The 11,625-nt window shown below is 52.8% G+C and overlaps 1 protein-coding gene across 5 annotated transcripts; it reads right to left on the bottom strand.

Moving 5' to 3' along the window:
• Positions 1-455: 455 nt before the first annotated feature.
• Positions 456-8,337, bottom strand: KAZALD1 (Kazal type serine peptidase inhibitor domain 1). Of its 5 annotated transcripts, none has more exons than XM_067709664.1 (6): positions 7,041-8,337; positions 6,071-6,636; positions 4,763-4,923; positions 4,535-4,682; positions 4,233-4,350; positions 456-3,228 (listed from the first exon to the last, which is right to left on the bottom strand). In XM_067709664.1, exons 2-5 carry the CDS (start codon positions 6,582-6,584, stop codon positions 4,256-4,258), a joined length of 918 nt encoding a protein of 305 aa, XP_067565765.1. In that variant the 5' UTR covers positions 6,585-6,636; positions 7,041-8,337; the 3' UTR covers positions 456-3,228; positions 4,233-4,255. The 5 variants fall into 5 exon arrangements, with proteins under 5 accessions (XP_067565765.1, XP_067565762.1, XP_067565763.1 ...); XM_067709661.1 differs by lacking the exon at positions 456-3,228 and having other exon boundaries at positions 3,497-4,350; positions 7,041-7,080; positions 7,965-8,337; XM_067709662.1 differs by lacking the exon at positions 456-3,228 and adding an exon at positions 3,497-3,880.
• Positions 8,338-11,625: the final 3,288 nt, after the last annotated feature.

Below are 11,625 nucleotides of genomic sequence, written 5' to 3' on the forward strand. Positions count from 1 at the left end.
GCCACAACTACTGAGCCCACGTGCCACAACCACTGAAGCCCGCGTGCCTAGAGCCTGTGCTCCACAACAAAAGAAGCCACTGCAATGAGAAGCCCGTGCACCACAACGAAGAGTATCCCCCGCTCGCCGCAACTAGAGAAAGCCTGCGTGCAGCAACGAAGACCCAACGCAGCCAAAAATAACATAAATAAAATAAATTAAAAGAAAAAAAAAAAGAGGGCTTGCCTGATGGCGCAGTGGTTGAGAGTCCGCCTGCCGATGCAGGGGACACGGGTTTGTGCCCGGTCCGGGAGGATGCCACATGTCGCAGAGCGGCTGGGCCCGTGAGGCATGGCCACTGAGCCTGCGCATCCGGAGCCTGTGCTCCGCAACCGGAGAGGCTACAACAGCGAGAGGCCCGCGTACCGCATAAAAAAAAAAAAATTTGTTGAAAGAAAGGCAAATAATAGAACATGTACTTGCAAATAAATGTATACATACAGCTATATACACATATAACAACACATCCATATATACAGTGCTTATGTACACACATACATATATGCACCTACATGGTTATCTACATACATATATCTGCATTTAGATAATCTACACACATAACATTGTGATGTACCTACATATACATACATGTACACATTGCATGTAAACACATATACACACATAAATAGTATGAACATATTATAGATATCACATATATACTACATATACATGTGCACCTTCACATATGTATATGAATACAAATCAAGCACTTTTTTTTTTTTTTTTTGGTACGCGGGCCTCTCACTACTGTGGCCTCTCCCGTTGCAGAGCACAGGCTCGGGACGCGCAGGCTCAGCGGCCATGGCTCACGGGCCTAGCCGCTCCGCGGCATGTGGGATCTTCCCGGACCGGGGCACGAACCCGTGTTCCCTGCATCGGCAGGCGGACTCTCAACCACTGCGCCACCAGGGAAGCCCTCAAGCACCTTTTTACTCAAATTTTTCCAGTCAATTTAACTGTCTCAAGACCCTAGGCCCAGGTTTGGCTGCTACAACCAGAAATAACCACCAGATGGCACTCTTTCACCACTTCCTGTACTCCCAAGTGTTGCCAGAGGTGTCGCCAGACGTGTCTCTCTCCGCCTAGGCCCAAAGCTTGCAGAGCCGGCGTACCCCAGGCACTGCCCTGTCCCCTACCTACAAGACTGATGCGCTTGTCCTTGGTGCCCAAAGCCTGCAATCTCTGCCCTCTCTCAAATCAGATTCATCCTCTTGGGCCTCCAGGCTTCTGTTGGAGAAGTGGACTCCCCTTTGGGGCTCCAGATCTGCTCAGCCCTCAGATCCACACACACATACACACACCCTGTTCACCAAAGAGCTAGCGGTTGGACTTCACCTGGACTCCCTCGACTCAGACCAGCGCGGCTCAAGGACCCTTCCTTGAAGCCTTCGAACTAACAAGCAACCGGCTTCAGTGGCCCTATTCCCCAAAATGGCCCAAGGAGTGAGTCGAGGACATTTGGACACTTGTAGCACCTACACACCGGTACACACAGCCCCCTTTGGCGGCTTACTCCCCACATCCTGCCTGGGACGCCCAGCCGGGTCAGCCAAAAGCTGGGAGGAGAGTGGCTAGGCCCTGGGACTTAGTACCCTCAGCCTGGGAGCGGCTGGTCCCGGTTTAACCCTTCCTGCCCCGGTCCAGTCTTGACTTCAGACCTCTGGTTCAGAGCTGGAAGGAAGCGCATTTGCTCATCTTAGGCAAACTACTTAAAATCCCAGAGATGGGGGAAGTAGGATGGGGCAGAGCCTCTCCTGCCTCCAGACCTAGACCACTGCGAGTCAGCTCCCTTGGAACCTCATACGTCGGGTGTGAGCAACCTAGGACAAAAAACGCGAGGAAGTCTTGGAAACCCGTGGGGAGGCGAAGTCGGGAGTACTGGCAGCAGCTCGGCTTCCCCCTCCACCTCCCCTCTCCTCCCCCGGGAGCTGCGGAAAATTATTTATTAAAACGCCGCCCGCGTTCTCATTTATTTGCGGAGAATAATCCTCGGCATTGCAGCGCGTTTATTAAACCTTTCCCGTCCCAGCAATTCTTTAATAATAAATCGCGTGTCACTTTCCAGCGACGTTATTAAAGCCAGTCCGCTGGAGCAGGTGGGGGGGGGGGTATGCGCAGCAGGGGTTCCTCCTATTCAAGGCTGTGGGGCCTGAACCTGTAGCACCGCGGAGGGGGAAACTGAGGCTATAAGGAGGCTGCACCTGAACATCCTGTAATATCTGCAAAAGTGATGGAGTTGTACGGGTTCTGGAGATGCGTGTGACCCTCTAGGATCGTGCGGAGCCTCTGCTCTGCAAGTGGGCGCGGTAGGATCGATGGGCCCACCAGGGGGCGCCTTCGAGCCCAGCTGGCCGGGAGTCGCCGGCGAAGAACAAGTCAGTGGCGGATTCCCTGGCTGCTGGGGGACGCAGACCCCAGTCCCCTCTTTCAGCGCGGAGCAGACCTCCTTCTGGGCCGGACGCTGAACGGCCTGACCCTCCTGCCCCCACCATACTGCTCACATCCCTATCCCTACTTTCGCGGTCAACTTAAAATTCGCCCCAAGTATCCAACCCGCTCGAGCTGTTGAGTGCTGCTGGAAACGCCGGACTCCAGCCAGGACTCGGCAACGAGAGCTGTCCTCTGACTTAGCCTCTGGACGAGTCCTGAGGTTCTGCGGGAGGGGCAGCCAAGCCCTTAGGTTGGGGTCCGGGCCACGCCCCTCCCAAGAGGCCGGGCTCCCTGCGTTGGGCCCCAGAGGACAAGCTCAGACACCGAGTCAACTACGACCTCTCCCGTTGTGTGGCGCCAGGCTTCGGGTGGAACCCAGGCGCGTAGGAGGCCTTCGACACCCACACACGGGGGTCTTGGCCTCGCCAACTTAAGCTTTCATTTTCTCCTTTAGTCAGTCAATAAACAGTTCGCCTCACCAGTGTCCCTGGGCGAGGTAAGGGGAGTGTGGAGAGAGATTTCGGGAGCAAAAGAGTACGGCTCTGTGAGGCACCTCCAGCCAGAGAAGACAAGTCACAGTTGGGGCAGACGAGAAAAAAAGCTTACCATGATTTTGTCTGGGTTCGGCTGGGAAATGGGCGGCTTCGTAGGGAAATCCTAGGGTGTGGCCCATACATGTGACCAAACTTCTCCCCTCCTCCATCCAGTTTATGCTTTCATACTGGGTCCTACCCACATAGATCTGGTTTCCCATTCTGCCTGGGGAGGGGACAGAGAGGCAGGCAATCTATCTCTAGACCAGCCCCAATGGAGTGCAGACTGGGGGGATACCCTCCCTCCCAACCAGATGGCTCCAACCTTCCTGCCTGGGGCGGGGGGGAGGCCCCAGCTCAAGCTTCCTCTACATCTGGCAGGCATGTGCTTAAAGAGCAGGACCTACAGCTTCTGGAAGCCAGAGTCCTACTACCCTGGGAGGCCTCCCAGAGAAAGGCGGTCTCTGTGTGCAAATCTGCATGAACCATCTGTCTCAGTTTGTTCATAAATCTTTATTGCGTGCCTACTGTGCCTAGTCTTGTGCTAGGCATCGTCCAGTACAAAGTGGTATAATATATGGTACTGCCCTCATGGAGTTCCCAGAACGACAGGAAAATCAGACATGCCCAAATGCCCATCTTACTGCACTGAGCTAAACCACGCTCCATCGTGCCTTCCTGGACAGCAGATGGCAAACAGCAAAGAGGATTGCAGTTAGTATGTGCAATTGGGACTTAGAGAGAGGGAAATTTTCTAGAAGGTGAGTTTCAAGAAAGGGTAGACTGAGGTTAGGCAAAGACTGGGGACTAGGAAAATAACAGCAGGAGCTGTGCAGAAGGGCAGTCAGAAGACTGGCTGAGCAGAGCTGGAGGGAGGGCTGCTGGAAAGAAGTAAAGGATCCTGTTGTCTGCACCCCTTTGTGTCAGCTCCACTCCTCCCCACCCCTACCCCCACCCCCCCCACTCAGCCTAGAGACCAGCAGGCAGCTATTGCCTAATGCCTGGTTGGTCCACACAGGAGACTGTCCTGGCCAGAGCACCTCCTGCATGGGCCCCTCTGCATCCCACCTCCCCTAGTCGCTGCCTCTCTCCTTACCCTCCAACTTTTGTCTCTCCCACCACCATCACATCTCCCCTACTAAGGGCATTAAAGCGATCTGTGAAGGGGCCCTGCTCCCCCTTTCTAGATCTTTTCAAGAGCAGGGTTGAAAACTATCCCCACTCACCCACCCCCATGGGCCACGGCTCTGGACCTAGTAGTAATCCTCGGCCTCTTCACTCTCAGCCTCCTTCTCAGGAAAAAGGTGCAGGAATGACAGCTGGGGGATGCCTGTGGAGTTCAGCTGGTCTGCAAACACATGGGGACAAAGGAGAGGGAACAGGAAAGAGGGCTGTCAGTGCCCATGTATCCCAGTCTGTGAGAAAGCCATGCTTGTGTGTGTACCCACATGCATATACACACATGGACACACATTCAAAGGCATGAATCCACCACCTTCCCCCAGCCCCCAGAGCTCAGGGCTCTCCCTTACCCAGTGTGAGCACTGTCAGGCTAGCTGGGGCCTCAACCTGGCCGAGGGCATTGCGGGCCAGGCAGCGGTAGATGCCCTCATCGCTAGGACGCACAGCCTGGATCTGCAGCCAGCCCGTCACCTCAAACCTCTGGGGTCCACCCCTAAACTGGAGCCAGGAGGAGTCAGCAGCATCGTTCTAGAGGGACGGTGGGCTGCCCCGGGGAGGCCTCTGCTCCCTGTCCCTACCTGCACAGAGATGTGGGGGTCATCCCCTGGCAGCTGAATGTCCAAGCCGTCCTTTCTCCACTCAATGGAAGCCATGGGGTAGGCAAACACTTCACAGCCAAAGATCACATCCTGCCCCATCACGTTCCAAATGTCATATGGATGCGACACAATCTGGGGCTCTGGGGGTGGAGATAGGAGGCCTAAGAACAGGATGGCACATCCAGCCCAGCAAGGACCCCATATACAAACCATTTTGAATGTGTTTGTGAGGGAATACATATATGCTGAAGTAAATACACATCCATAAACATGACATGACACATACACAAATGTAGCTGCAGGTACACACAAGGGTGGGAACACAGCGGTGGAAATGCACAGGCAGACAAAATGCGCAAACAAGCACAGAGACCCACACCTCAGCTTGGCAACCACACTCTGTCCCTGATTGCTCCCCTGTCCTCATTCCACCCTCTAGGCCCCTACCCTGCTGGACTTGTAAGCAACACCTCCCTCCCCCACACCCTCCCCGTTCTCTAACCAGGTCCTGCTGCCAAAGTCCCGAAGATCAGCCCTTCGCCCACCCCACCCTGGTGGCGGGGCAGTCCACGTGGCAAAGGCAAGGACACTGAAATCAATCTGGGCAGCAGGCAGAAAGCCTGGGGTCGTGGGGGGACCCTCCAGCAGCGCGTTTACTTTCCCAGCAGCCCCAGCCAAGCCAGACCCCTCAAAGGGGCTCAGGAAGTGAAGGTTACTAGAGCTGCCAAAGAAAACTTGAGGCTTGAATAGCCCTCAGCCCGCTGGGATGGGGGAGGAGGAGCTAGAAGAGTCCCCCTGCTCCACTAAGCCCTAAACGCAGAGGAAAGGGGAGCGCAGGCAGAGGCCCAGAGAGTAGGTTAACTAAGCACTGGCTCTACGGAGCCGCCCAAACGAAACCGGATTGCATCTCACAGGAACCCAAGTTTCCCTGCCTGAATTCTAGTGGTCTGGGCAAAGTCTGAGAGTCTCTCTTCACTCTCTCAATTTTGAGGCCAAGCGTTGGCTATGTGCCTGCTCTCTCAGAGGGTTGGTCTCTGCCAGCCAGGTCTGGAGCTTTCACGCGCCCCAGCGCACGCTGCTTATTGACAAAGCTCCGGACCCGCACCTTCAGGAGGTGGCTTCTGCGGACCGGACCGGCCCCGAGAGCAAACTCTTATAATGGACTCGAGCCCTCCCTGGCGTCAACTTTTTCGCTCCGCTGGCCAGAGACCAATGCCGTCGGGGACCGGGGAGCAACGCCTTTTGGAAACCCAAGTGGCGGGGGTGGGGGTCGTGGGCCGTGCGTACCCGATTCGCAGGGCCCGGGGTGCGCCACGGTGAGGTTGGCGTCCGGCCGAGCGCGGGCCGCCTCCTGCAGGCGGCAGATCTGAGCGTAGGTGCGGCCGTCGGAACCGCAGAGAGGGCGCTGCGAGCGGCAGGCACACAGCGGCTCGGGCACCTCTCCGCGGCTCAGGTCGCCACCAGCGTCCAACTGGCACTCAAGCTGCTCGCCGCAACGCCCGTAGAAGTGGGCACTGGGGTCCAGGTCGCAGAGCTGGCCCTCGAGATTGGCGCATTCCCAGCAGCAGCCGCACGCGTCGCGCACCCGGCCGGCCAGGCAGCCCCGCGGCGAGGCGCACTCTTCTGGCCGGCAGGAAGCGCAGCCCTCGCCCTCCGCCAGCAGCCGTAGCCAGCCGCGCCGCAGGTAATCGGGGCCTAGGGATGGCCGCGCGCCAGCCGGGGACGGCGTCCGCACCACCAGGAGTAGCAGCAGCAGCAGCAGCACGGGCAGCGACAAGGCAGCTGCGGGCGGCTGGGGCATGATTAGCTGGAAGCCTCGAGAGCACTAGGGGCTTCAGCGCGTGCGTGGCACCCTGCCGGGGATGGAAACCAGGTCAGGAGGTCAGAAGCAACCTCCTTGTTACTCGTACCAACTTGGACCCTAGCACTGCCCCCTCCCCTGCTACCCTGGAGTCAAGTGTCGAAGGGTCATAGGAGGGGTCATCCAGTTACGCTGGGTGGTAATTGATTGGGCTGTTCTTGGGGGTTGGGGAGAGGTGAGAGGAGGGAGTGATAAAGCTCAAGCACACACGCGCACCACCTCTACCACCACCACCACAAACCATCCAACTTCGAAGCTTCCTGCCCTAGAGGTGGGTGGGAATGGCTGGTCCCAGGAGGAAGGAGTTGTTAATAAGGGTGGAAAGGGGGTGGAGCGGGGGAGGTTGTGTGAGTTAGGGTGGGGGTGGGGTGATGCCCTGGGGCCCAGAGCGCTCACCTGGTGTCCGGGACTATGCCCCTCAGAGCAGCCGTGACTCCTGTCCGAAAAAGCAGGCAGTGGAAAGGAATCGGGTGGGCCCGCCAGCCACCTCTGCTCCGACTTGAGAATCTCTGACAGAGTCCACGGACTTGCACTCACAGAGCAGCTCCTCCGCCCCCTCTCCCCGCCCCTCGACGTTGCATACCCCACCCCCTCCCCTAGTTCTGAAGCTGCCAATTTCATGCAGCCGTACGGGACCCTCCTGGGCCACTTCCCCCTAGCCTGGTCCAAACTCACAGTAGTAACCGGACACCCAAGCTGGGAAAGGACTAGAGATGGGGTGGAGTGCGGGTTCGGAGTAGGGGATGGGAGGGTGTGGGGTAGCTGGGAAGTTAGAGTTGGTTGAAAGGCTAGGCCCTGTCCCATCTGACTTTACAGTCCAATCCGCTAGAGCAGCTGCAAAAATGACAAGGAGGTAGGAATTCTTGTGCCAAGTCGGGCGCTCCTGCAGGGCAAAGCCAACCAACGTCGTCTCCCCGCAGCCCAGGGGCGATTGCAGGCTTGTCCACCCCACTTCCCCACCAAGTCGCGGACCAGAGACTCGGCGTTTACTTCTGCCTCCTCACATCTGGCCTCCTCCTCCCTCCCCACATCCGGCAGGTGCTCCAACCCGAGGAGGAGCCGGGTGATTATAGAGGTCCCAGCCGACCGGCGGCCGCTGGGAGAGGTGGGCGGGGCGCCTCCCCAGTGGGCAGCGCTCCGGGTCAGAATTACAGGTTATGGTTGCTAGGCCGGCAGGGCCAGAAGCATTCGGTCTCGCGGCCGCCACCGGCGCCACCGTGGCACTTCGGGCTGGGGGCGGGGAGGAGAACATTCCTGGAGGCCCGACCTCCGTACCGGGGGTCTGCCAGGCCCCGCCCCGGCCTGCCCCCAGCGGCTTACAGAAACCGCGCTGCAGTCCAGTTTGTAGGGGGCGGAGACTGAGCTTTGCAGCCAGGGAGGGGACGTTATTCAGTCAGGCTCCTTCCGGAAGGACCTGGCCCGGGGTGGACACCGGCCTCTCCATCAACCGCGAAGCTAGCGGCTGGGCCTCGGCCTCTGGACCGCCCAGGAGGACTGGCTCCGCATGCGCACTGGGTGCCGGGGAGTCGAGCTCTCGGAAGCGGTCAGAGACTCTCTCTCCTGACCTGAACGCAGCCAAGCCCCTTCATTTAGGGGTTCCCTCGAATGGCTCTACTGAGGTGGCCGTAGCCAGATACACAGTCACCCTAGTCTCTAAAACGCAGACGAGTGAAGGGACGCAAACTTCACGCGATGTCTCGTAACTGTCGCGAGAATCAAAACAGGAAGGAAGTCTAGGAATTCAGAACAGGAAAAGCCCGCGGGTTTTAAACCGTAAAAAGAATGGGTGGAGCCCGGTAAGGCTGATAGTTGTGGGTAATTCCTTGTCCTTGGCCCTGGGGGGCAACTGAGAGTGTCGACCTGGGGCAGAAGTGAACTGTAAGAGAACTGCGGGAAGCCCTGAAAAAAAAGGGGGATGGGGGACTTGAAATTGCGGAGCTGACTAATGGAGCCACCCAAGGACACGTCTCTGGCTCTGGTTTACAAAGTACCATGAGGGCTGAGATCGATGTCCGGGTTACAGAGCGGAAGCAATCCGGGATCTCTTAATGAATTGTTACCGGCTTCTAAAACCAGGAGCCAATATTTAAATAACAAACTCCACAGATCTAGAAACTCTTCACTTACCCACCTTGTTGTAGCCGGTTGTTTACTTTCAGTCTCTGCTGTGCTCTTTACGTCTGGTATTAGGAATTGTGACTAACTCACCACTGTATCTTGTGAACCTAGCCCCTCTCCTGGCAGCCCAATAAATTGTCGGTAAATATTTGTGGATTAAATGTGGAAGACTTTTCCTGAGTGTGAAAGTCAAGTTTAACGTGGATTTTCGGAGTCGCTGACGAAGGCTGGATAGACAGGGAACGAGCGCCCTCTGGTGGTCTTGCGGTTGGTGACGAGAACAGGACCATGCATACAGTAGGCACCAAAGTTGTTGACTCTACAGGACATCTTTTTTTATTAAGTAAAGATTTGTTTCAGGAAAACTCAACATAAAATACGTTTAGAAGGGAATTTTTTGCATAAGACACAATTTGAAAGTTTAGATACTTTCCCAGATCCCCATCATCTGACACTTGATCCACTAAGGCTCCAAAACACATTCAGTAACATCTATTCGCATCGTAAATAGTAAATAAATAAATAAATTTAATAAATTTGCATACTTACACTTTGAAAATGTTGACTCAGTTTGACCGGATCATGCAAAATTGTTGGGCCACAGGAAAAGGATTCTCTTAATTCAGATGATGTGACTACTGCAAGGAAAGAAGCCAGGTGGCAGCATCCTTTGCATCGGCATGAGGGAGACTAGATTCAGGTGAGGAGGGTGAAGTTAAAATTTGTTGAAGAACAGATAATCCTGCCTCTTTCCTCTCCTTACTCTTTCCTATAGATGCTTGTACTGAAGAAGGAATGGGGTATAGAATATAGTTTGCTTTCCACTGTGAGCCATAGCCTGGAGTTCACGGTTATCATACATTTACTTTCTTTCAGCCACTGACCCATGAGATAATTGTTAAATATAATGACAGAATGAAATGGGTCCTAGACAAATGAACAACCTAAGATGAAACACAGCATAAAGGATCAGTTTGGTAAGAAATTACTTGGGAGGACCCACACATTCTAACCTGTCACTTCTTGAACCCTATTTTGACACAACTAGTGAAAATTATAGGGTTGCAACTTTGGAAAAAGCAGAAGTGAAATAGATGGTCCAGATTGACCCGTTAGAAATGGATACAGAGAAATTGTGCTTCCAGTGAACATTAGAATCAGTTAAGTCAAAAAAATCTCAACATAAATAATTAAGACGGAATACCTTGTAGCTACCTACTACGACAAACTGGTGAACTCGGTCAAAATGAAAAATACATGTTGGAAAATAGAGTTAAGTGAAGAGAAGTATATGAATACTGATCACAGCTGTGTAAATATTATATATATCATCAATAAACACCCTAAGAGAGTGGAACAAGGCAAATGGTTGAGTATAATGCTCACAATCCTTTATTTTGTAAAATTATTTTTCATAATAAAAAAGTAGAGGCTACTTTTATAGGTAAATTAGGATGTTGAGATAAATGTAGAACGTTGGGCTAACCAGGTGGGAAGATAAGCATTATAATTCAGCAACAAAAAGCATTACGAAATGAAAGCTGGAACACCCAGCAGACTAGCTCTCTGGAATACCAAAACATTAAGGCAACTTGAATGAGCTTTGTGACATGCAGAAAGAAATCAGGTGAAAATTTTCTTCAGCTTACTTTTCTTATGTCACAGGAGGCAACTCCTTCCCCCAGGATCCCAGTTTCCCATCCATCTTTTTTTTTAAAAAATTAATTAATTAATTAATTTATGGCTGCATCAGGTCTTCTTCGTTGCTGCGCGCGGGCTTTCTCTAGTTGCGGTGAGCGGGGGCTGCTCTTCATTGCTGTGCACAGGCTTCTGACTGTGGTGGCTTCTCTTGTTGCGGAGCACAGGCTATAGGCACATGGGCTTTGGTAGCTGTGGCTCGTGGACTGTAGAGCACAGGCTCAGTAGTTGTGGCGCACAGGCTTAGTTGCTCTGTGGCATGTGGGATCTTCCCAGACCAGGGCTCGAACCTGTGTCCCCTGCATTGGCAGACAGATTCTTAACCACTGCGCCACCAGGGAAGTCCCCCATCCACCTTTGAGATGGAAATCATAGCTCCATCTGACCTAACAATGTGGCCACATTTTGTATTGATAAACTTAGAAGTGATGTAAAATCATTGACTCTTTCTATATTTCTGTTCTCTTTGTTTTTAACCTTTTTTTAAAAAATTTTGAAATATAACAGACAAGCAGAAAAGTGCACAAAGTAGATATAGAGTTTGATTAATTATTACAAAATAAACACTCATGTGATCATCATCCAGGTCAAGAAATACAACATTGTTAACACCCCCAGAAGCCCCCATCATGATTAATCTCTCCTTTTCCCCCTGGATAACCACGTCTAAGCTCTATATTTTTGACTTTTATATAAGTTAGGATACACCTAGGAATGGAATTGCTGCTTCTCATGATATGCATGCATTCAACAGTAGTTACTACCAAACCATTTTTCCAAATTTTTTCCCCATTATGCCACATCCTTGCCAACACTTGGTATTGTCAGTCTTTTTAGTTTTAGCCATTAAATAAATATTTTAGAGCCTAAGATTCTAACATGACCCATCCCACAAGGATTTCCTCCCCTGGATTTTCAAAAAGCTTTATTTTGAAATAATTTTTAGACTTGTATAGAAATTACAAAAATAGCACAGAAGGTTCCCATGTACCCTTCACTCACCCTGACCCAATGATAATATTTTATTTAACCATAGTATAATTATCAGAAGCAGGACATTGGCATTGCTACAATACTATTAATTAAACTATGGGCATTAATTCAGATTTCACCTGTTTTTACATGTATTCGTGTGTGTGTGTGTGTGTGTGTGTGTGTTTATAAT

This window comes from Pseudorca crassidens, chromosome 16 (assembly GCF_039906515.1).
Source record: "Pseudorca crassidens isolate mPseCra1 chromosome 16, mPseCra1.hap1, whole genome shotgun sequence".
In the NCBI taxonomy this organism is placed as follows: Eukaryota; Metazoa; Chordata; class Mammalia; order Artiodactyla; family Delphinidae; genus Pseudorca; species Pseudorca crassidens.